General features: G+C 40.8%; 1 protein-coding gene across 1 annotated transcript in view; it reads right to left on the bottom strand.

Moving 5' to 3' along the window:
* Positions 1–26,989, bottom strand: part of LOC126411481 (histone acetyltransferase KAT8) — a 98,842-nt gene that overhangs the window by 51,930 nt on the left and 19,923 nt on the right. The window contains exon 2 of the mRNA XM_050081366.1: positions 11,650–11,761. Within this exon, the coding sequence (XP_049937323.1) occupies positions 11,650–11,761 (112 nt within the window). The remainder of the gene's footprint in view (positions 1–11,649; positions 11,762–26,989) is intronic.

The following is a 26,989-nucleotide window of genomic DNA, read 5'->3' as shown; positions in this document are numbered from 1 at the left end:
CGAGACTTGTGAATTCAAAAATAATAGAGCACTGAACGGACTGGATCTAGATGTCATTTTGCAATGATAAATGTTATGAGGAGGAAAAGAATACTAATCCATGACTTTACATATTTCTAGGTGTTGTGAGTGTCGATAAGCCTTATGCTACATTCAATTGTTAGATGTGCACATGCTGGAATGCCGAAAACTGTCCACCACAGCTGGGCAAACAATCTCAGGAACAACCAGTTGCAGCCTGGGAGAGCAGAAGCTGCCGAGAAAATGATCCCACTGGGCTCAATTCTTAAACTGTCAGCCACGGACCTAATAGTCTGGCACACCTGTGCACTCAATGAACTTCGGGAAAATGATCCCACTGGGCTCGATTCTTAAACTGCCTGCCACAGACCTATTGGGTTGGCGTATCTGTGCACTCAAAATTCCTGAGATTATTCACCTAGCTACAGAAAGAAGACAGCACAAGAAGAGACAGAAAATAAAATTTAAAACCTTTGTCAAAGTTGAAAAAACTGTAGTTTATACTGAGCAATCTGTTACGCTCATCTAGTTTTAAGTTGCCATATTTAAGAAATGAAACAGTTGAAGTTTATTGTGAGCAAACATTGATCGGCTCAATTAATGTTTAAGTTGGAATACTTAAGACTAATTAAGGAACGAAAATTTTTATGAGAGCAAATTGTTAGGCTCACGAATAACTTAGATAGCTTGGTCTAAAATTTAAGTATGGTACTGTGGGTTCCTTCTGAACTGAGGTCAGTGAAACAATTATTCACTACCCCCAGTCTGAGGGGCTAATGAAGCCACTCTTACACAGCCATAAGCCATAACTTTAAATAACTTCATTAACATTTTTGTATAACTGTGAACTGGTTAAGACTTACCTTTTCAAAGGAACAAGTAGTGTACTAAGAACTTCTAGGCATAAGAAGTTATAGTTACATCATCTTTTGTTTTGTATAAGTCTATAAATAGTTGAGACAATAGTGTCTCACTCTCCTTTTCCCATTTTGTCTCAGTTCATCTTGTCTCAGTATGACTTTTAATTGTGAAAGTATATAAAGGGTGAAAGTAATCAAAATTTTAATTTCAGAAGTGCCTTCCATGTTATCTGAAAGTAATTATCTTTTTGAAAGAGAAAAGTATTGTTATTAAAAAGAACTGATAATTAATTTTTTAAGTGAATTCAGGAAAGTGAGATAGGGAGTTCCAGTGGATAGGAATTAATTCAAAGTTGAAACTTTGGAAACTTTAATTATTTTCAATCTCTACATCCCTCAGTGGAGTGCAGTGATCATAATTTTTTCATCAAAATCAATGAAAGTGAACATGGGTACAGGATCTTTCACTGCCAGCATTAACGAACACTGACTTTATTTAATCTCACAAAAATAACTTTTAACATGAATTTAACTTACTTGCAAGAGTGTAAAATTAATTTGGACAGGACTTGCTTAAAAATTATTATATTTATTCAAAGTTAAAGAGAGAAAGATATTATGAAATATTCAGTTCCACTACAAACCCTATATTACGAAGAATTTTAAAGACAGTATACTGTGGCATCTTATTGCAATGAAAATTGACAATTAACAAGCCCTGAGATCAGAAAGAAACCAACATTAATGGCGACTAATCACTACCAATTTGTCAAGAAATGTCAAGATTACAACGGCTGCAACAATCCACATGTCCACACTTAAACTCCTGACCTGATGCCCTGGGGAAAATAAGCATAAATGGCTTGCTCTTGCCATGTGTACTTGAAGGTACTGACCAACCCAAAACCATACAACTTGTAGCGGCTATAATAATTAGTTTGCAAATGACGTAAATACTGATGTAATGTTGTTCAGAACACCATCCTGTGTCACCATTACACATATCTGCACTTACCCCCCTTACACCCCCTTGTAAGTAAGCTTTTATGAGACTAGGGCAAGTCATCAGCTGGAGCCTTGATGAAAGAACAGTCCCAGCATTCACCTGAAATCATTTAGGAAAAGCACGGAAATGTAAATCAGGAGGACCGAACAGAGAAAATTTCATCCACTTGAAAATGAGGTCAGTGTCATAACAATTGCACTGGATTGTTTGGTTGATCCCCGCTATACAATGTTTTTTGGTTTACAGACAATATGCTCCAGATAACTTAGAGCATAAAAATCAGTTTTGCATTTCATCACTGCTCATTCTAGGGCGAACCACTGGTGACTCCTGGACCACAAAACTGACTCTAGGCCTGTAAACATGCAACTATGCTCCGTTTATGACTTCTCATCGAAGATAACATGTGACATCTTCACTACTGAGAACAGTGGTTTGCAGAGTATAGATGTAGATGTGTTCTAAGACTCTACAAAAACATATGGATGTCAGTGTTGTTGGAAAGTAGTTTTGTGGGTCACTTCTGCTAACCTTTTTGTGGACGAGTGTGACCCACACTTTCTTCCAACCACAAGGCACCAGTATACTAGGTTAAGCAAAGGGCTAACTCAGCTGTAAATTCTGTACAGAATCTGACAGAAATTCATCTGACAAATGATAAAGGACAGCTCACAATTTATAAACAAACTAGCTGACAAACTCAACATTGCCTGGGTATTCATTTTGCCAATTTTCTATTAGAAACAAAAATAACAAATGAACTGCTTTTGTAGTGTAACACTGAAAAAATTTCATGTCCGTATATTCCTGAAAACACCTTTGAAATTATGAAACAGTCATGCAGAGAAGTATGCATAATGCACAAACATTTAAATACAGTATTCTGGACAGCCTCTGTACGCTGAGAGCAGGTTTAGCCTTTCTATAACATGATTTTATAAACGTCTCTATTGTAATGATTCTTCTCAGCTCTACTGTTGGCTATTGTTTTTGTCTATTAGTCATTTGCACTTCGAAGCTGAAGGCAGTCAAAAGTTTTGCCAGGTGTCAGAAAGTTTTTTTTTTTTTTTTTTTTTTTAAATTGAGTCAACTGTTGGAGTGTCTTAGTAGTAAAGAATACATGTATTAAAACTTCATGCATGATTTGGAATTTTTTCGTGGATCTCAGTGTTTATGGCATCATAATTATCTTTTTCACTACATGTGATACCATGATATAATTTTACAGTTGCACTTAGCGGCATATGTGGATACTGTCTGCAAAATTTAGTGCAAATAGACCTAGTCGTATAGAAGTAATAAATTTAGACACACACACACACACACACACACACACACACACACACAGAGCATTTCTATAACAAGTATGGATTCCAAAATACTGTTCATCGTGTACCTTGTCCTCAATGGCGAGTGTTCATCAGAGACAAGGGTATCACCAAAAGTGCCCTCGGGGAAGTGTTATATGGCTGCTCTTATACTCTATATACATAAAAGATCTGATGGACAAAGTGAGCAGCAATCTGTGGCTATTTGCTGATGATGCTTTGGTGTCATCATTGAATAACTGTGGGTGGATACGAGATGGCTTAGACAAATTTTCTAGTTAGTGTAATGGTTGGCAGCTCACTCTAAACATAGAAAAATGTTAAGTTAATGCTGATGAGTAGGAAAAATGATTCCGTAATGTTTGAATACAGCTTGTGTATTATGCTGATTGACAGAGCCACTCTGATTAAATATCTATGTGTAATGTTGCAAAGCGATATGAAACTGAATGAACATATAAGGAGGATGAGAGTGAAGGCCAAATGATGAACTTCAGTTTATTGGGAGAATTTATGAGTGTGTGGTTCATCTGTAAAGGAGACCACATATAGTGTGACCTAATTTTGAATACTACTCAAGTGTTTGGGATTCCCACCAGGTTAGTTTAACAGAAGACACCGAAACAATTCAGAAGTGCATTGCTAAGTTTGTTACCAGTAGAACTGATCAACATGCGAGTATTACGGAGATGCTTCGTGAATTCAAATGGGAATCCCTGGAAAGAATAGAATGTTCTTTTCACAGAATACTATTAAGAAAATTTACAGAAATGGCACTTGAAGCTGACTGCAAATTGATTCTACTTCCGCAAACTTACATTTCGCATAAGGACTATGGCAACTCCCTCTGTCACCTACACCTGTAGCAGCAGACGATGGGCTGCGCAGACTGGAAACCAGCCCCCAACACCCTTGTTAGTCAATTCTGTTGGAGGATGAGCTTAGACGACCATGTTTTCTGGATGCCACGCACACTAAACCATCACCCAAGCAGTCTCTTGTTCCACTCCGATGAGACAACACCTTCCTGCTGTGCCCTCGGCAGCTCGCCCGTGCAACATCATGTGACTCTCATTGTCATCTGCCACATTTCGCCGGGATATGCGCAAACAGCAGAATTCTTACCCTGCATTCAGGATCAGCATTCTGTTGTGATTTGTTTAACAAGAGGTGTGCCACTGCATTTTTCCGCACCGCCTTCTCAATCTGCGTTCCCTCGAGGTGCTTCTATTGCCTACATGTGTACAAATTCTGATGCCGAACACCCGGTTTGTTCTCCTGGTATCAGCATTTGGAATACTGTGTCCAGTGTAATGCAAATAGTGCAGCAAAGTGCATTGCATGCCGAGAGTATCAGGTGGGTTACTTACTATTCCATCGGCAGTCATTTTGGCACCCCCTTTGCCGCCAAGTGCGCTACTGTAGCAGGTTTTCTCATACCGCCAAATGACGCCACATAAAGGCTCTAAGCCATTCATGGCCCACCCTGTCCAAAGACAACAACCCGAGCAAGGGCCATCCTTGATTTTACTGTAGTTGTTAGCTTTTAGGGACAATATCTCAGAACCAGCACACCCCATTATTTATTGTCATCTTCCTTAATTACTGCACCCCTTAGGTATGTATGCCCGTTAGAAGTATAGAAGGGAACCTTAATTGTTCCTTCTACATCTACACAGATACTCCACAAACCACCATATGGTGCATAGCTGGAGGGTACACTGTAGTACTACTAGTCATTTCCTTTCCCGTTCCAGTCAGAAATAGAGCAACGGGAAAACAACTGTTTATATGCCTCTGTATGAGCCCTAATTCTTCACATCTTATCTTCGTGGTCCTCACATGCAACATACGAATTGTTTGGCAGAAGAAATTTTTGGCAGTCAGCTTCAGATGACAGTTCTCTAAATTTTATCAATGGTGTTCCTCGAAAAGAATGTTACCTTCCCTCCAGGGATTCCCATAAAGTTCTCTGTAACACTTATGTATTGTTCAAACCTACTAGTAACAAATCTAGCAGCCTACCTCTGAATTGCTTCGGTGCCATCCTTCAACCCAACCTGATATGGATCCGAAACACTTGAGCATTATTCATGAATAGGTCGCAACAGCATCCAATATGCAGTCTCCTTTACAGGTGAACCACTATTTCCAAAAATTCTCCCAATCAACTGAAGTCGACTATTTGCCTTCCCTACCACAGTTATCACATGCTCAGTCCATTTCATATCGTTTTGCAATGTTAAACCCGGATATTTAAACAACCTGACTGTGTCAAGCAGGACACTAATAATACTGTATTTGAACATTACAGGTTTGTTCTTCCTACCCGCATTTAATTACATTTTTTATCCGTGACTGTCTGTCAACACCCCCCACAACGAATCTATAGACATCCCAATCTAAACTTGGTGGGTTAAAGTGCCTCCAACTAGTGTTGCATGATCTGGATATTTACGCACTACTGGCCATAGACTTCTTTGAATGACTCTAGAACTGTTACGTAGGAATTGGGTGGCCAATGTTTTTCCAATTAACTTGGTTTCACCTACAACTGTTATACGCGACCAGATAACTTCACTATCACATTTAAGTTCAACCTTAATAGAGATAATATTTTTGTCAGCTGCAATGAACACTCCCCCTCCTATGGCCTCTAATCTGTCTTTCTGATACACGTTCCATGACTCGCTAAATATCTCCAAGTTTTCCACCTCAGGTTTCATCTAATTCTTGGTCCCAACAATAATTTGAGTGGGGCATAATCCATATCAGTTCAGGCACAGTGGTTACCTTCATAGTCTCAGATGTTATTGAATTTAGCATACGTTAAAACTCAAGAGTAAGTAAGAAACATGTATTTTTTGGTTTCCTCCAAATAAATTCCTGCCCCAAAGGCCTCCAGAGATGACACTGCAAACACCATTCTGAAGATGTGAATTTTGGAAAAATGTTTAAAACGCTGTATCTCTGTAACAGTTCTAGATATTTTGCTAGAGTTTTTTGTATGAAAGATAATTGTTTCATGATTATAATGGTATCCTCTGTTTGGACATATCAAAGTAAGTTCTTTTACTGTCAACTTTTGAATTTTTTTATAATTTACAGGATTTTTTTTCTTTTTAATGCCCATCCAGAAAAGTTAGTTTTTTTTTCTGTTGATTAGTACCATGTAGTCTATTCTCTGTAAAGGAGAGCCTCCATTTTTAAGCTGGACAGGTTTTATTTTAAAATATAATTTTTTTTTAACTTTCAGGGGTAATGTATGTCTTCACTGAAGTTGTTTCTTACTAATTTGTTTGTTACAATGTTTATTTCTATTATCTTTGTTGCAGTTATTTCTTATCACTTTTTTGTTGCAGTTATTTCTTTTCACTTTCATTGTTACTGATATTTCTTACACTTTGTTGTAGTTTCTTGTCAGTTTATTTGTCATGGTTGTTTATTGTAGTTGTTCAGTGCTAATTTGTTTCTGAAGAGGCTCCTAAGAAATCTGAGACCATCGAGTGAGTTCTGTGTTTTCATGAGGAATTTGCCAGTTGACACAGTTGCAGTGTGTTTTGTGAGGAGGACTGTTTGAAATGTCTGTTGACTGGGGTCACAATAAAGTGAAGTGTGCTGACTATTTGCATGTCCATAAAAGAGTGATTGGGGAAAAACTTTGTTCAGGTTAGGAATTAGAGTTCTAATTTGAAGACTGTTTTGAAGTGAAGATGTTTCCGGTGAATGACTTTGTGTTCTAAATGTTTTCACAGAATAACAATGATAGTGTCTGAACAAAGTGAATCCTCCCATGGTGCAGATGATGCAGATTTTGCATCAATAGAGGAAGAATTAAATACCCTGAATCAGTCAACTTCAGAGGTAGGTGTTAGTCCTGTTAAGAAACCGTGTTCAGTGAAGTTGAGTCATAAGCTCCATGCATCAACAACGAGCAGAGAAATTACTAAAGCTGTAGATGAATACACTACAGCAAAACTGACCACATTCTTCAAAGTAGAAATTCTGTCTTCAGAAGAAAATGAACCAAAGCACTCTTGCACCTCCTGCCAGGAATTTTTCACAAAGATCAATTCAGCTGTTGAATATTGTGCATCCTAACTATTATTTTCATTTTCATTTTCAAAGAAAACGATTTTAAACCAAGTTCCATCAGTATCAAAGTACATGGCAGACAAATCAAGAAATGTTAGGTCTGTAAAAGGAGTCTTTGGAAGACCAGCTCCCTATTACGGTCATCCTGCAGAAGCAGCCCAAGTTCAAATAGTGCAGTCATTTTATCTGGAAAGATAAATTGGACTGTTCCCGTCAGACTGCCAACAAAAAAGACACCATAACTGTAACAGTTAAAGGTCAAAAAGTTGTGAAAGTGAAGAGGTACATGACTCGCAGTATTAAAGAAACTTTTGCAATTTATAAGAGCAACTACACAACTTCACATATTGGAAGATCAAAATATATGCACTATGGCCTAAGTGAGTAGTTCCACACTCACCAAGAGATGTCTGTTTATGTGTGTACTGTGCGAATTTTGAACTTTGTGTGGTAACTTTGAAGAACTTACTGGAGCATGTGACACGACACCTCGGGTGGTCGTGTGAAGTCATTAGTAGCTTGTGTCGTTAAGTGAGAGACTTGTTTGTTTTAAGAATGTGGTGACTGCCCTGGAAAGGGAGGACCGTCTTTACAGACGCTTGGCCTGGAAGACGTAGCAGAAATTACATATGTGACATGGGAGGAAAATAAACTAATTAAGAAAACTGTTGCCTTTGACAGTTTCAATGATGAACTTGGTAAATGGGTAGTGGTAGCAGTAATATGCAAGCATCTGAAGAAATTGCAACAACAACACATTGTAGAAGTGAAAGGGTGTGTACAGGCTGAAAAACTATGTTGTGTGCTGCTTCACTGTGATTCTGCTGAGAACTGGTCTGTAATTCTACCACAAGAAGTACGAAGGTATCATTGGAGTAATAACCAGGTTTCAATTTTTACACGAGTGACATAATTTCAAAAGAAGACCAGAAGTGTTGAAGCTATAAGTGATGACACGGGACATGACTCAGCACATGCTTTGCTAGCAATGTGCAAAACTCTTCAACGGCAAACAATGGGAGAGAAGATCATCATTATTTCTGATGGTGCTCCTAGTCATTTTAAAAATTGTTACCAGCTGTTTGAATTGAGTAAGTAGCTTGTGCCAAATGGGTGGGTATACAGTGCTACTGGTCATAGGAAAGGGGCCTTGTGATGGTGTAGAAGGTCTTCTGAAGCACTATACCACAAAACAGAATCTTTCCAGACCAAATACAGATGCGATTCGGAATGCTGAGGATTTTACGAGGGTGATGAAATCTTACACATCCACAGCCCACATTCTTTTGTCCCAAGAGGAAATTGAAGAATTCTGTGAACAGAAAAAAGAAGAATGGTCCAAACAAATTACTACTGTGAAAGAAATTCAGAAGACACATTTTTGGACTCAAAGTGATGAGCGAACTCATATTGTACGCACTTTAAAGAGCAAGAAAGAAGAAATTTTGTTTGTTCGGCCGACACCTCAGAAACAGCAGGATAATATTCAGATTCACTACCTGAAAAGGGGGGTGTTTGGGGAGTGTGTGTATGACTGTGACTGGTGGATTGCAGAGATTATAGAAACCAGTTGTGTGTTAAATGAAATTGTAGTAAACTTTATACTACCACATGGACCAGCTGCTGGATATAGGTTTCCAGCTGAAGTACAGCAACACCACCATCAGTGCTCACTTCCTGTTCACAATGTATTTAAGATTGTAAGTACTCCAGTTTCTATTGGTTCAACAGGAAGACATCACTCTATATCAAAGGAAGACACTGAAGCAGTGGAACACATTTTTAGTTCATTGACTGGCTAATTTGAGTACAAAACAGAGTGCACAAAAGTTGTATACATTGAAACCCTTAAGTCTCTGGACCTTTCACATACATTTTGGAACCACTTAAAATGCTTGAAAAATGAGTCTCTTACTCATCTTTCAAAACTAAAATTACGTTAAATAACGCTAGGTTTTGATTTTTATGGGCCTGTTATGTGATAATGTGGTAATAAAACATTTTATGTATAGCAAAAATTTCAATTGTATGGTTATAATAGAGGGAAACATTCCACGTAGGAAATATATATCTAAAAACAAAGATGATGTGACTTACCAAATGAAAGTGCTGGCAGGTCGACAGACACACAAACAAACACAAACATACACACAAAATTCAAGCTTTCGCAACAAACTGTTGCCTCATCAGGAAAGAGGGAAGGAGAGGGAAAGACGAAAGGATGTGGGTTTTAAGGGAGAGGGTAAGGAGTCATTCCAATCCCGGGAACGGAAAGACTTACCTTAGGGGGAAAAAAGGACGGGTATACACTCGCACACACACACATATCCATCCACACATATACAGACACCCCCTAGCTAAAAATCCATCATGTGCACTCCCCAAGTACTCTGCTACACGAGTAGTTGCTTCCTTTGTGTAGCGCACGCCTGACCTGTCAAGAGGGTCCTACAAACCCTCAAACAATAATGCAGGTTTAAACATATGCAGCCAAGACTGCCACAGAGTCGATGAAGCCTTTGGCTACAACTCTCCATTTGGATCCAAACCAAAGGACCCAAATCAATTTGGAACAATGCTGCAAATTGCAAGCTCTGCTTGCATCCCGTGTATGAGGCCAGCAGTCTTCACCACCTCCACCATCCATCTGTATGAACTGAGGATGGCTTCAGAACACACGTGACAGGAGTCGTCAGTGCTGATGTGAGCCACAACTTGCAGACGACTGCACCCAGCATGCTCGATAGCCACAGGCAAGGCTGCCTCCACATTTTGGATGAGGCAGTCAGACCAAGTGCACATTGACTTCCTTTCCAGCCCTGAATGTTATCTGGCTTAGGGGCTCCATAATGCGCCTCACACTGGAGCTCTCAATAACTAGTGAACCCCTCCCCCCGTGCCTGCTCAGAGTCTGATGAAGGAGCAGCCATCTGTCCATTCACAGGGTGAGTGGGCGAGGCCAGGTGCCAGTTTCCACATTGGCCCTCCGCCTCAAGTGGTGTTGACGCATTACCACCCACCATTCACCCTGCTGTGACAGCGGATCCACAGCATCGAGCGCACTAAGAGGTGCCTCGGAAGCAAGAGTCCATGGGCAAACCAAGTGACACTGGAGGTGTCCCACACGACCACCAAGACAAGATAAGAGAAATTCGGGCTAGTGGCATTAGCTAGTGGAACAAGAAAGGAAATGGCTAATACTGGTACAAGGTACCCTCCATAATGCACCATACGGTGTCTTGTAGCGTATGCAGATGTCACTTGGGGCAACAAATTTTCAAGCATAAATGTAAATATTACTTATAAAAATAAATGTAACAATGGATTTTTATTAACTCTCATATATTTTGTACAGTATGGCTCCCAGAAAAGCAACAAGAAATAATTGTAACTGTGGTGAGTTCTCTGTACTCAAAGGATCAATGCTTTCAAAAGGTTGTAACTTAACCTACAGTTGATATATCAAACTATCTACATTTTATACAAAAGTTCTCATCTGTAATTTGCTTGATATCAGACCATTCTTCCTTTCAATATGTCAACACTGATGGGAATTTGAACTTGTAAAGGGTATTACGTCACATTCATTGCTGGAATATAACCTTCAATTGCAGGAAGCCAACCTGCTATTTCTATACAGCACACGCTCGAGCAAAAACCAAAAACATGTCTAAATCATTTTCAATTGGTTTCTTCACCTACAAATTCACTTTGTTACTGTTGGAGCTTTGCCTGCAGAATTAAAATTATTTACATTCTGATCTCAAAGACTAGCATTAGTCTTAAGAACTACAGATGCCTTATGAGCAAAAGTTAATTCTGCACACAAAAGTTCTGTTTATAAATGACATCCTTATGACAGTGCAGCATCTGCAATGCTTTTGTCTAAACAAGTCCACAAAATGTTTTACTTTGCAAAGTGAACTTGCAGTGCTTTAACACCAGCTGCTCATGGTAAACATAGTGAGCATTTTACTTATTTGTTTATTTCTTTGTTGGCCTTATGAAGCAACTGTGAGTTAACAGAAGATTCCTTTAAAGGATAAATGTCTCTCAGAGTGTACAAGTATGGCACCTAAGTATTTCTGGAGCTGTCAGTGGTAACAATCACATTTTTATTACGTGAATCAAAACTAAAATGAAGTGTACACAGAAGCATAATATCAGCTATGTAATTTACAGTATACTGTAGTTTTCTATCCAGTACTCTTCACTGTACTCTTCAGGTAGCTGTGCTATCTTGAATGTATGCCAGCAGAACACTGGTTTTGGTTCAAGACTGCATCACTATAAGTAGAAACAACTACTCTCAATCAGTACCTGCTCTGAAACAACATACCTGTCTCGCTGTACCCACTCGTCCAGCCTCCTGTTATATCCTTCATAATGAACATAATACTCGTAATGACCATCTTGGTCATTGTATCGTGTCTGGATGATTTCTGCAGGATCTGAAAATTACATGTAACTTATTTAGCTTTCAATATTTTCCATATAATACATCTACATTGCGTCAAAATAGGTGAGTTCATTAAAAAAAATTACAAGTTGACAGAATGGCTGGTCAGCATTTACTTCAAAAACCAGAGCTACTAGTTCCTTCCTTAGACAGGGAAGAGGGACAGGCTGGGAAAGTTAGTAAGGAGGGGGCAAGCTACTCATATCAAAGGTAGAGAATTACTCATCTCGTAACAGGTGGGTCTCTCTCGACCTGGTGTCTGTGTAACCTGCTTGTTCATTCTAATCTCATTAATTTATTCTCCTGGAGGAGAGAGCTGTCAGTACCAATAGCTAATATAGTTGTTTATGTTTGTCTATTGGCAGTACTTGGTATTTTGCATCCTGAAGGTAAATAGTAGCAAGCCATTCTGTCTCCTTGCAATTTTAGTTTCATCTTACACAGAATGTATCATAATTAATGGCATAAATGCATACACCTGAAAGTACACAATACTAGAAACAAAAAAGTCTCAGCAAACATAGATCAGCAAATGAACAGTTTTTAAGATAATCACGACTTTGTAGTTACCAGCCACTACTGATGTGATTCTTTGTAAAGACACATGCTGATCCACGGCATTGGTATGGTTTTTGTGTAGATTTATTAAAATCTGTTGTAAACAGAATGGACATGACAGTACAGTACACAGTCAGAGTGCCACTCATGTCGGTTGTCTGCAGAACATCAGTTGTGTTGTATGAATGTTGGTGGTAACATGGAACATTACAGTAATGAAGAGTATGTGGACATGCATTTCATGTATGCTGGGGCTAACAGCAACGCATGGGAGGCTGCACACTTGCACCAAGAGGCATACCCTGTCTGAATGCACCCTGAAAGTTGAATTTTTACAAGGGTGCAGCAATGCCTCTGAGAAACTTGGAGATTTGCAAATTCTGCGGGAGTGGGTAGGCCTGCACAAATTATGCCTGTGCTTGAAGATATGGTGCTGGAAACAGTCAAACACTCGCCACGAATCTCGACACGGAGACTAGCCACAAAAATTCCTGGAATGAGCCACAGTAGTGTTTGGGAAATAATGCATCACAATGCAATGTACTGACACCACCTCCAATGAGTTCAGCGTTTTATTAAAGCGGACTTTGGTCCTAGACTTATGTTCTGTCAATGGATGCAACAACAAGCTCTAGGCAACCTTATGTTTGACAACTTTTATTTACAGATGATGCAGGGTTCACTTGTGATGGTGTGTTTAATTACCACAGTTCTCCATTACAAGTCATCTAGGCTAAAACCCATATGCTGTGCACAAGTCTCAACATCGGAGACATTTTCACTGAATGTGTGGGTAGAGATACTAGGTATTGTTACCAAACAAACTCAACACATGAAATTACTCTTGGTTTCCATAGCTTCATCTTGCAGCATTACTTGAAGATGTTCCCTTAGAGCAACGCCAGAGGATGTGCTACTTGCATGATGAATCACAGGCACATTTTGGTGCTATCACAGGATGACATTTAATGCACTGATATGGCCAATGATAGGCTGAGCAAGCCTGTAACATGGCCTTCAAGATCATCTGAGATGTAGCCCACAGATTTCCATGTTTGGGGCCACCTTAAGGTGCAGTGCATGCCACTTCAGTTAACACGGTTGATGTATTGGATCAGAGAGTTGTCAACATTCATCTACAATTTCAATATCATTCAGGCATGTTTGAAAGGATTTGAAATTCAGTGTGGCAACAGGTAAGGGCATATATCCAGATACAAGGACAACATTTTGAATGCCTCCTTCAACTACAAGTACAGTCATGTAACTGCTGTCATACTCATTCAAAACATTTGCACTTCTGCTAAAGTATCTATAATAACTTTTCTTAATGTTGTAGAGCATTGTTACCTTTTCTTAACTGGGATGTTGTTCACACATAATCTAGTGGCTCGTATAATGTACTTTCAACTTTACATATTTATGCCATTAATTATGAGACACATTGTATATGGGTTGTTGTGTACTGGCACAGTTGCCCATGCACCCATTACTAATACAGTTTAGCTAGTTTTGTGGAATGTTATACACTTTTCATTAAGCTTTAACCATAATGGTGATATACAAGGGGCATTCAAAAAGTTTTGCACAGTCATATCTATTCTTTTTTATTTTTTGCAGGTGGAGAATGAAATTTTTTGTGAACGTACTTGGAACATTTAGCTACTCGTTGGTATATAAAAATATTTTCTTTTATTTACAAGTGAGCCATAATGGACTGTGAAGGAGATGTCAGATTACGACAATGGTCGGTGATGGATTTCTTCTTCAAGACTGTTGATGACTCTGCCACATTGATTCACAGGAAGTTGCTCCCTGTTTATGGGAGGACACAGTGGATCGCAGCAGTAATCCAGTGGTGGTTGCAGAGGTTTAAAGAAGGTTATTTCTCTCTACTGGACAATCCACGGTGCGACAGACCATTGACGGCAGTGAGTGATGTGTATAAGGAGACCATTGATCAAGTCATCCAAAATGACAGGTGTGTGACAACACGACAGCTAACTGAAATGACTCGTTTGTCATTTGGTAGTGTGGTATCCTGGTACAGTCTGTGCATGTTGGGTGCCTAGATTATTGACAATAGAAATGAAAACAATGAGAAAGAAGACCTTTACTGAAGGGTGGAAACAGTGTTTTGATGGCATCGTTGCCCTGGATGAAACAGGGTTGTTTTTGTCTGATCCTGAGAGCAAAACCCAATCCAAAGAGTGGCAACATCCAGGTTCCCCTCGGAGGAAGAAACCAAGACTTTCACGAACAGCAGGCCGAAAGGTGATGGCCTCCTTCTTCTGGGATCAGTGTGGTGTCATTTTCATTGACTTTTTGGAAGTTGGCTCCACAATTAACTGGGACCGTTACTGTTTGTCATTGGACAAGCTGTGACGTGCCATCAAGACCCAAAGACCACAGCTTCAGGGACAGCTCATCAGACTACACCATGACAATGCCAAATCCCAAACAGCCCTTATGACGCAGGAGAAAATTAGGAAAAATAGGTTGGAAAATTGTTCCTCATTGTCCCTGCAGTCCGGACTTGGCTCCATCTGATTTTTACCTCTTTGATTGTCTGAAGGCACACCTCCACAATAAAACATTTGATAGTGAGAAAGACCTTATTTCCTGTGTCAAGCAATGGTGTAAAAGTCAATACCCAGAATTTTACCAAAGTGCATTTACATCACAGAAAGAATGTTGGGCCAGATGCGTCACTGCTGATGGAGGCTACACTGAGTAGGCTCAACATATAGCTAAATGTTCCAAGTACGTTCACAAAAAATTTCATTCTCCTCCTGCAAAAAATAAAAAATTGGAGATGACTGTGCAAAACTTTTTGAACGCCCTTTGTCGAATGAAAATTATTGTCAGCCATTATTGTTCCATTACATGATTGGCAGTTACACACTGGAAACAGTAACAACAAAAGCAGATTCAGGAGTATGTGACTGGAGTAACCTTAAATGGGATAACCACATAAAATTAGTTCTATGAAAGGCAGGTACCAGACTGTGCTAACTGCGAGTATTCCAACCAAGGTACTTCATCAGTGAAACAGGTAGTTAACAAAACCCATGTCAGGCTGATTCTTGAGTACTGCTATCTAGATACAAAAGACAGGAAAGATTCAAAGAGGAGCAGTACATATCACACCATGTCCATTAAGTAAGTGCTGGAGCATCATGTGCATGCTCAACAAACTCCTGCAGCAAACAGTACAAGACAAGTGTTGGGCATCACACAGGGGTGCACTGGCCAAAATTCTGTGCATGAACATTCTAAGATGTCAGACAACATGTTACATCCTCCAATACATCTCACAAAATGACCACGACAGGAGATTCGAGCTCGTATGGAGGCTTACTGAGACACATTCTTCTCGCGCACCAATTTGCAAATGCATGACAGGGTGGAAATCATAGCAGTACTTTTAGTAGGGTCTGCTACACACTACAGAATGCTTGTGGGACATAGATGTACATGCAGATGCAGGTGAACTGAAGACCTGGCAAATTCATGCAACTGGTTGTACTGAATGCAAACTTTGCACCAAGCTACCTTCTATTTCCAAACCTGCAGTAATGGGCATGGACAGTGCCAGAATGCATCACACGTAACTTGCTGGCATCTAATCAACAAAGAAAATACATTAAGCTGAAATACCCTGTACAGACACAGTTTCATTGTAAGGCTTGCTTAGTGATGAATCCTCTTGTCTAAGAAAGAACTGCAGGTGTAGCACTATGAATTTTACTGAGTGTAATAAGTATCACTTCCTTCTGTTGTGTTTAGACGATATTTTTCTAAACAAGTCCAGGTTTCCAGTTAGAACTGACTGCAAGGGGGGAGAGGGGGGGGGGGGGGATGTTGTTCTGTGCTCTGTGTGCTCTGCTGCGAAAAAGTGAAGTTTGTTTGTTTTCTTTCTCTCAGTCAGTTGTAACTATGATAGCAGGGCATTTGAATCATTGGTCAGATATGTTCTCCAATTCTTCCCTCCCTCTCTCTCTCTCTCTCTCTCTCTCTCTCTCTCTCTCTCTCTCACACACACACACACACACACACACACACACACACACAGGGTGTCCCATTTATCTTGACCACCCTAAATAACTGTTTATCCCGATGCAAATTACAAAATGTTTCAAGCAAATCTTCTTTAGCTGTCAGGGGGGACATCAATCAGCATGATTGCCTTTGTTGTAGCTTTGTTTTTTACAAAGATATGAACAGCAGTATGACATTTTTAAATGGCACCCTGTATTTTTTATTCGTTAATTCATTTCCTCCCCTAAAGACCTATTCAAAAATGTATCACAGTGTACCATTCACTGAAACACAACATTATTAATTACAAAACACAACATTATTAATTACAAAACACAACGTTGACATTGACGCTCCCAGCGCTTAGTGCAGGTACTCGTGGTAATGGTACACATTCACGTGCTGACATTGACAGAGGACAAATATAAACATAAGTAGAATGCACACCCATCATTCTGTCAACTATCATCAGTTAAAGAGTTATGTGAGTAGAATGTACACCAATGAAGGGAAGGTAGAACTGCTACTCATCTATGGGGAATGTAAGATAGCAGAACAGTAACTGCAATAGTGTTGTCTTATGTACGGGTACAATTAGTACATTAGTTTAGTCATTTTAAATGCTGTTGTGTAGAGTAGGCATACAGTACTGCATCGACATAACATTTCTTTTACTTTTGTTGTTGAAGGTACGTGATATCCTGACAAGAACCCACCTTTCCAACGCATGTTTTCTCGCCTTGTTGCGACATTTCAGGAAAAGGAAAGTTTCAACCCACAACAACGCAAGTGTCATAGCACTCGCACAGACAAAGCTACCAAAGTTACTGTTCTCGCTTCCATTGCTATGAATCCACAAGCGAGCACACGACAGCTTGAACACGAGATTGTCATTCCTAAAACCAGTGTACATTGTATTCTTACACATCATCAGTTCCATCCTTACATGTACACCTACATCAAGAATTGCATGGGAATGATTTCCAGAATTGTGTACAGTTCTGTCAGTGGGCACAGCAGCAAATCCCCGCCAAGCCAAAATTCTTCTCCAATGTTCTATTTGCTGATGAATGTTCCTTCTCAAACGAAGGACAGGTAAATACAAGGAACATACATTATTGGCCCAGCGACAACCCATGATGGCTTAGACAGGTGGAACATCAGCATCAATGGAGAGTTAATGTCTGGTGTGGAATGCTTGGTACTATAATTACTGGCCCTTATTTCATCAATGGTAGTCTAAATGGCACAGCGTATGCCAACTTCCTCAGACGAATTCTTCCTCCTCCCTATACCCTTAGAGAAATTTGAATTGTCCCATGTAACATGACAGTGTGTAATGTAACTATGTCGGTGCAAGAGAAACAGCTCAGAAAACTGAAAGCACAAATTTGAAGACTGATTCCACATGGAGCATCCTTTACTTCAGCATTACACTGCCAGACCACAAATGAGCGCTGTGACATCTGCAACAATCAGAGGCCTTGGGTTCACTGTCATAGATCATCCTCCATTTATTTCTGACTTGGCTCCACCTGATTTTCATCTGTTTTCAAAACTTAAAGAACACCTCCATGGACTTCCACTTTGACAGTACCTCCTAATATCATGTTGGATCTCCTTTTGCTTGGTGTGGTGCAGCATCTCGATGTGGCATGGGGTCAACAAGTCGGAAGTCAGCTGCCCACAGTCGTGTAAGTATTGCCAGTGCAGGATTTTGTGCAGGAACTGAGCTCTTGATTATGCATAAATGTTCGATGGGATACATACCAGATGATCTGGGTGGCCAAATCATTCACTCCTATTGTCCAGAATGTTCTTGAAACCAATTGCAAACAACTGTGACCTGGTGACATGGCACATTGTCATCCACAAAAATTTCATCGTTATTTGGGAGCATGAAGTTCATGAATAGCTGCAAATGGTCTCCAAGTAGCCGAAAATAACTAGGACCCAGTCCCATTCCATATAAACATAGTCCAAACCTGCTTGAAAGTGCCTTACTAACAATTTCAGTCCATGGCTTCATGGGGTCTGCAAATGCTGCTGCTCTCGGTCATTAAGTGAAGGTCATCAGCCAGTACTTTGTACATAGTGAGAGGTAATGGCAGAAATTTGGTATTCTTGGCACAATCTTGACGCTGGTGATCTTGGAATACTGAATCCCCTAACGACTTCCAAAATGGAATGTCCCAAGCGTCTAGCTCCAACTACCATTCTGTATTCAAAGTCTGCTAATTCCCATCGTTTGGCCATAATCACGTCAAAAAGCTTTTCACACGAATCACCTGAGTACAAATGACAACTCCTCCAATGCACTGCCCTTTTATGTCTTATGTATGCGATAATACTGCCACCTGTATATGCGCATACCACTATCCCATGACTTTTGTCACCTCAGTGTATGTAGACACGAAGAATAAAGATGTAGAATGTTAATAAAGTTTGGTTCATTTTAAAGCTTTAAAATTTTTCATATAAAAAATTTGGAGGCATTTTCAGAACACCCTTGTATGTGAGTTTTCCACTCCCTCACCCCAAGCTAAGTAATTTCCGATTCTCTTTAAAGCCTTTTGCTAATAACAATCAAAATAGAAGAAGACGGTGTGGAAGCTTACATACAGAATAGGCTAATAACGTCCTGATCCACTCCCACAAATGTCTTTGGCTGCTACACTCACAAAATCACAGCACCCCCCCCCCCTCTCTCCCTCTCGCATGCATCAATACACAACAGAAGGTCACTTCCTTTCCTCAGCTATTTATGTTCACGAGAATGCTGTGGATATTCTGGCTAATTCTTTCTTTTGGCTGCAGTTCCTAGTTTGACTGGAGAGCAGACAGAGCACATGAGACATTTCTGACTTGTCTCTCATCTGCTCAAGGAAGAAAGAGTAAGGTTTAACATCCTATCAATGAAGATGATAGCACAAGCTTGGATTGGGTAATAATGGGGAACTGGTTGTGTCCATTTCAAAGGAATCACCCTGGAATTTACCTTAAGGGATTTGGGGAAACAATGATGATCTTAATCTAGGAGACCAACTGGTGATTTGAGCCGCCACCTTTCGAAATGTATGTCCAGTGTGCTCACCACACCATCTTGCCTTCATCTACTCAAATGTACTCTGAATAGTACAGAGCTCTCTGCCATATATGCTATATTTATTGGGAACACTCAATTTCAAAAAAGATATGGAAAAATATTAACATCCATGGGCACCTGCCTGCTTGGATGTGTCAGTAGATAAAATAGTACTATCATTATGTTCATCCCTATAATGAATTTGGACCTTTCAGTCAACCAATGTGGCAACCTGCCCTAGTACTAATTAAAAGTCTTAATTTTTGTCACTCATAGTTCACATTCTAGTGCTCAGACTCAGAAGAATTTTGCATATTGTCTGTGATTAGTTTCTCATAAACTGGATCCACAATTTTATTGTATGCTATCCCCCATGAACCATGGACCTTGCCGTTGGTGGGGAGGCTTGCGTGCCTCAGCGATACAGATGGCCGTACCGTAGATGCAACCACAACGGAGGGGTATCTGTCGAGAGGCCAGACAAACATGTGGTTCCTGAAGAGGGGCAGCAGCCTTTTCAGTAGTTGCAGGGGCAACAGTCTGGATGATTGACTGATCTGGCCTTGTAACATTAACCAAAACGGCCTTGCTGTGCTGGTACTGCGAACGGCTGAAAGCAAGGGGAAACTACAGCCGTAATTTTTCCCGAGGACATGCAGCTTTACTGTATGATTAAATGATGATGGCGTCCTCTTGGGTAAAATATTCCGGAGGTAAAATAGTCCCCCATTCGGATCTCCGGGCGGGGACTGCTCAAGAGGACGTCGTCATCAGGAGAAAGAAAACTGGCCTTCTACGGATCGGAGCGTGGAATGTCAGATCACTTATGTAGGTTGCAGTAGGTACTGGGAGATGAAGAAGCTTGCACAGGATAGAGTAGCATGGAGAGCTGCATCAAACCAGTCTCAGGACTGAAGACGACAACAACAACAACAACAACAACAACAACAACAGCAGTGACGGACAAGAGTGACAGCACATGCTTCATCATGAGAAGAGGCTGCAGTATTGAGAATGGCAGCTCACTATTCACAGTGCATTGACTTAATATTGGGCTGATCTCAGCCTAGTTCCCAAACTGTGAACAGCGTTGAGTTCCCAAACTGTGAACAGCGTTGAGTCATGCAGAGCCAAATAACATGCAAGCTGAAGGTATATTTTGTAAAATTTTTTTCATTTTATGGTATCACAGTTATTTGACCTCGTGCTGGAAATACCTGATTTGTTCTGTTTCAGTTGTCAAAACTATTTTGTTCTTCATTTGAGTACAACTGGTTTCAAACTTCACACTCATCCTCGAGTGCACTACCAAAACAGGAAACACATTTATGATGTATTGGACAAATACAACTCTCATCTGACAAACAACCATCACATTCATGTATGAGATATCAAGTGATATCTCTCATTACTCTGCTGGGAGATACAATTAGGTATCTGCAAGCAATGGCTTAATGGCAGTTTATTATACCACACCACAAAGTGATTCCAGTGCAACAAAACATAACTGATTTTTACTATGGAATGTGTATGAAAGTATACAGCATGCACATCAAGTCAAAGTTACGCACTATTGTCAGAGTATGTCTAATTAAAGGTATCAACTCGCAACACAGCTTTGCATTGCCTTGAGACATACTGATAACCTATGGGGGCTATTAGAAATATGCAACTCAGCTGTGTACATCAACCGAACCAATTATATGGTAAATGCGTTAAGCAACTGCAGTCCAAATACCACCATTCCTAGCACAAATGAAATTTCATAATACAGCTCAGTAATGTGATATTCCTCCTAATACATGAGCTCTCACATGATTATGATGTCCATCTGTCAAAGGAGAATTATGTTTGACCAGTACATTTCATATGCTTCTCCTGGTCTGGAACTGTTTTTGAATGCAAGCAAGAGCTTGAAGCCAGTTATATACACACTATAATTTTTGAGAGCCTCTGTGAAATCAGTCACCTACTGTCCAATAACCACAGGTGTTGAGACATATTGGCTCCCAAAATCTGTCTGCTTACGTACTATTTAGGTATTAGGTGATTTTTCAATCTGGAATTTAGCTCCTTCAGATGTAGTAGCTATCATGTAAGTTGAAAGGACAATGTCAATCATAACAATATAATTTTTTTTCTCCTTATAACTTGAAATGTGGCCTCCTGTTCATTTTTCCAACCTCTTCATTCTCAGATAAAGTTAATTAGCTGTGATCTTGAAACTGCAGGAGGAATAAAAAATAGAGAATTTATCCACAAATGAAGCCATTCAACTGGGCTGTTTTCCGTGGACAGAGTAACAATGGCATAAAGAATGATGAACAGTAAACTTCCTTGGGGTATAACAGAGTTTGGGCAGAATTAATTCCAGTCCTCACATTTTCAATAACTGGTTTTACACCTGTGTGCTATTTCAAGTATGATTCAGCCTGTTCCTCTCCATAGTTTCAGGCTAACAGCAGAGTGTGGGACTTTGACTGGCTGAGCTAGTAACTTCACTGAAGTAAACAACTGCTGATGCAAATCACAATGCAGACCCTTACAAATTATATTTTTGTTTCTCCGTATTACGAAAAGAATAGTTGCTACTAACTATACAACAGAAATGTTGACTCACAGATAGGTACAACAAAAAGACTATCAAACAAAGCTTTAGGCCAAATACGACTTCATCAGAATTAGACAAAACACACACACACACACACACACACACACACACACATGTGTGCGACCAGGCCTCTGGCTGCCAAGGCCAGACTGTGAGCAGCAGCGCATGATAGGAGAAGCAAACTGGGCGGTGAGGACAAGGGGGAGGCAGGGGACAGGGAGGGATAGCAGAGTAGGGGTGGGGGTGGAGAAGTGCTGCTTGTGGGAGCATATAGGAACGAGGTGTGTAGAGGGTAGGGCAGCTGGGTGCAGTCAGAAGTTGAGACAGATGGCGCGGGCGGGTGGGGGGGGGGGGGGGGGGGGAGCAGGAAAGGATAGAAGTAAAAGGACTGTGGATGTGTTGGTGGAATAGATGACTGTGTATCACTGGAATGGGAACAGGGAATGGGATAGTGGGTAAAGGACAATGACTTACAAAGGTCGAGGCCAGGAGCATTATGAAAATGTGGAATATATTGTAGTGAGAGTTCCTACTTGCACAATTCAGAAAATCTGGTGTTGATGGGAAGTGTCCAGATGAGACAGGTTGTGAAGAAGTCACTGAAATGAAGAATGTTGTGTTGGGCACCGTGCTTAGCAACTGGATTGTCCAGCTGTTTCTTGACCACAGTTTTTTGGTAGCCATTCATGGGGGGCAGATAGCTTGTAGGTCAAATGACTGGTTTCACGTGTAGCACTGCCTCTCCTCTGACAGATGATACTTGTGACCAGAGTGGAGTAGGTGGTGGTGGGATGATATGTGTGAGAGGTCTCACATATAGGTCTATTACAGGAATTTGAGCCATGAGAAAGGGATTGGAAGTAGGGGTTGTGTAGGGATGGACAAGGGAATTGTATAGGTTTGGTGGGCAGCACTGTACCACTGTGGGAGAAGTGGGAAGGGTGGTGGGTAGGACATTCCTCATTTGAGGGCACGACAAGAGGTAGTCAAAACCCTGGCGGGGAATGTGATTCAGTTGCTCTAGTCCTGGGTGATGCTGAATCAAGAGGGGAATGCTCCTCCTTGGTCAGATGGATGAGCTTTGGGAGCTGGTGGGCTACTGGAAAGGTAAGGTGCAGGAGATCTGTTTTTGTACAAGGTTGGGAAGGTAATTGTGGTCTATGAATGCCTCAGTGAGACCCTTGTTATACTTCGAGAGAGGTTGCTTTTCACCACAGATGCAACAGCCACAGGTAGCCAGGCCGCATGGAAGGAACTTCTTGGTATAGAATGGGTGGCACCTGTAGAAGTGGAGTTATTGTTGGTAGTTGGTAGCTTTGATGTGGATGAAGGTAGTGATGTAGCCATCTTTGAGGTGGAGGTCAACATTGAGAAAGGTGACTTGTTGGGTTGAGGAAAACCAGATGAAGCGATTGGGGGAGAAGGTGTTGAGGAATGTGGATAGGGTGTTGTCACCATTGATCCAGATCACGAAGATATGAATCTGAACCAGATGAGGGAGTTTGGGATTCTGTGTGGTTAAAAAGGATTCCTCTAGATGGTCCATAAATAGATTTAGTCTAGGATGGTATCATGTGGGTGCCCATAACCATACTTCAGATTTGTTTGTAGGTGATGCCTTCAAAGGAGAAGTTATTGTGGGTGAGGATACAGTTGGTCATCCCGACTAAGAAGGAGGTTGTACGCTTAGAAAGCATTGGTTGTTGGGAAAGGTAGTGTTCAATAGAAGCAATGCCATGGGCATTAGGCATGTGAGAGTCAAGGGAGGCAGCATCAATAAGTGACAATCAGGGCACCATGTGGTAATGGAACACGAACTGTGGAGATCTGTTGTAGGAAATGGTTGGTATCTTTTATATAGCAGGGTAGGTTGGGGGCAATAGGCTGAAAGTGTTGGTCTATGAGAGCAGAGATTCTCTCGGCGGGGGCACAGTAACCGGCCACAATGGTGTCCTGGGTGGTTGGGGTTATAGACTTTAGGAAGCATGTAGAAGGTAGGAATGTGGGGAATGGAATGGGTGAGGAGAGAAATGGACACTGGGGAGAAGCTCTGGGATGGCCCCATTAATTTGAGTAGAGACTGGAAATCCTGATGGATTTCTGGAATAGGGTCAGTGTGGCACGCTTTTTAGGTGGTCCAGGACGCCCCACTGTGGCTGGTTACTGTGTCCCCACTGTGAGAATCTCTGCTCTCATAGACCAACACCTTCAGCAACCTACTCTATTACATAAAAGATCCCACTGTGGCTGGTTGCTGTGTCCCCACTTCGAGAATCCCTGCTCTCATAGATCACCTCCTTCAGGAACCTACCCTCTTACATAAAAGATACCAACCATTTTCTCCACCAATTCTCCACAGTTTCTGTGACTTTACCTCATGGGCCTTGATCATCGCTTATTGATGCTGCCTCCCTTAACACTAACATCCCTAATGCCCATGGCATTGCTGCTACTGAACACTAACTTTCACAATAACCAATGCAGTCCAAATGTACAGCCTCCTCCTTAGTCACCATGAACAACTATATCCTCACCCACAATTACTTCTCCTTTGTAGGCACCACCTACAAACAAATCCAGAGTATGGTTGTGGGCACCCATAGGGCAACATCCTATACCAATCTATTCACGGGCCATCTTCAGGAATCCTTTATAACCACCCAGAATCCCAAACCCCTAGCCTGGTTCAGATTCACTGATGACATCTTCGTGATTTGGATCAAGGGTGAGGAAACCCTATGCACATTCCTCCAGATCCTCAACAGCTTATCCCCCATTTGCTTCACCTGGTCCTCCTCAACCCAACAAGCCACCTTCCTCGATGTTGACTTCCAACTCAAAGATGGCTACATCAGTACCTCCATCCATATCAAACCTACCAACTATCAGCAATACCTCCACTTCGACAGCTGTCACCCACTCCATATCAAGAAATCCCTTCCATGCAGCCTAGCCACCCATGGCTGTTGCATCTGTAGTGACATGCACTCTCTCTCAAAATATAACAAGGGTCTCACTGAGGCCTTCACAGACCGTAATTACCCTACCAACATCGAACAAAAACAGATCTTCCATGCCTTATCTTTTCAGTAACCCACCAGCTCCCAAAGCCGAACCATTTGATCACAGAGGAGCATTCCCCTCTGAGTCAGCACCACCCAGGACTGAAGCAACTGAATAAAATTCTCCACCAGGGTTTCGACTACCTCTTGTTGTACCCTGAAATGAGGAATGTCTTACCCACTATGCTTCTAAATCCTCCTACAGTGGTATACTGCCACCCACTGAACCTACACAACACCCTCGTCCATCCTACACAACCCCCGCTCCCCACCCGTTGCCTCATGGCTCATATCCTTGTAATAGACTTAGATGCGAGACCTGTTGCATACATCCTGCCACAACCACCTACTCCAGTCCAGTTACAGGCAGCACCAATCCGATCAAAGGCAGGGCCACCTGTGAAAACAGTCATGTGATCTAGTGCAAGATAAGCTGCAACCATTGTGCTGCAATCTACGTTGGCATGATAACCTACAAACTATCTGTCCAACTGTTTGGCCAAGAAACAGCTGGACCACCCAGTTGCTGAACGCGCTGCCCAACACGATGTTCTGTATTATTTTTTTATTTTTTATTTACATGTCAAGTTCCGTAGGACCAAATTGAGGAGCAAATCTCCAAGGGCATGGAACGTGTCAGTACATGAAATTACAACATAAAAGTAATAACAGATAAAAATAAATGTTTATGAACCTGAAAAAAGTCATCCCATAAGTTTAAGTAAACACACTCAACCATACAACAAGAATCAGCTTAATTTTTCAAGGAACTCCTCGACATAATAGAAGGAGTGACCCATGAGGATACTCTTCAGTTTTGATTTGAAAGTACATGGATTACCGCTAAGATTTTTGAATTTGAGTGGTAGCTTATTGAAAATGGATGCAGCAGTATACTGCACACCTTTATGCACGAGAGTAAAGGAAGTCTGATCCAAATGCAGGTTTGATTTCTGCCGAGTATTAACCAAGTGAAAGCTGCTTATTCTTGGGAATAAGCTAATATTGTTAACAAGAAATGACAGTAAGGAAGAGGTATAATAAGAGGCCAATGCCAAAATACCCAGACTCGTGAACAGGGGTCAACAAGAGGTTCATGAACTTACACCACTTATTGCCCGAACCGCCTGTTTCTGAGTCAAAAATATCCTTTTAGAATGGGAAGAGTTACCCCAAAATATAATACCATACAACACAAGCAAATGAAAATAAGCAAAGTAGACTAATTTTCATGTCAAATGATCACTCACTTCAGATACAGTTCAAATAGTAAAAATGGCAGTGTTAAGTCTTTGAACAAGATCCTGAATGTGGGCTTTCCACAACAGCTTACTATCTGTCTGAACACCTAGAAATTTGAACTTTTCAGTTTCACTAATCATATGCCCATTCTGTGAAATTGAAACCTCAGGTTTTGTTGAATTAGTGCGTTAGAAACTGTAAAAACTGCGTCTTACTGTGATTTAGCATTAGTTTATTTCCTACAAGCCATTAACTTAGGTCATGCACTGCACTATTTGAAACCGAGCCAATGTTGCACCCAACATCCTTTACTACCAAGCTAGTGACATCAGCAAACAGAAATATTTCAGAGTTACCCGTAATACTAGAGGGCATATAATTTATATAAATAAGGAACAGGAGTGGCCCCAACACTGATCCCTGGGGCACCACCCACTTGACCATACCCCACTCAGAACCCACATCACAGCCATTATCAACATTGTGAATAATGACCTTTTGCTGTCTGTTGCTAAAGTAAGAGGTAAACCAAATGTGAGCTACTCCCCGTATTCCATAATGGTCCAACTTCTGAAGCAATATTTTGTGATTAAAACAATCAAATGCCTTAGATAAATCACA

The sequence above is a fragment of the Schistocerca serialis genome, chromosome 1, assembly GCF_023864345.2.
Source record: "Schistocerca serialis cubense isolate TAMUIC-IGC-003099 chromosome 1, iqSchSeri2.2, whole genome shotgun sequence".
NCBI classification, from domain to species: Eukaryota; Metazoa; Arthropoda; class Insecta; order Orthoptera; family Acrididae; genus Schistocerca; species Schistocerca serialis.
Note: the sequence above shows the minus strand (reverse complement) of the source record. Positions and strands in the feature narration are given on the sequence as shown.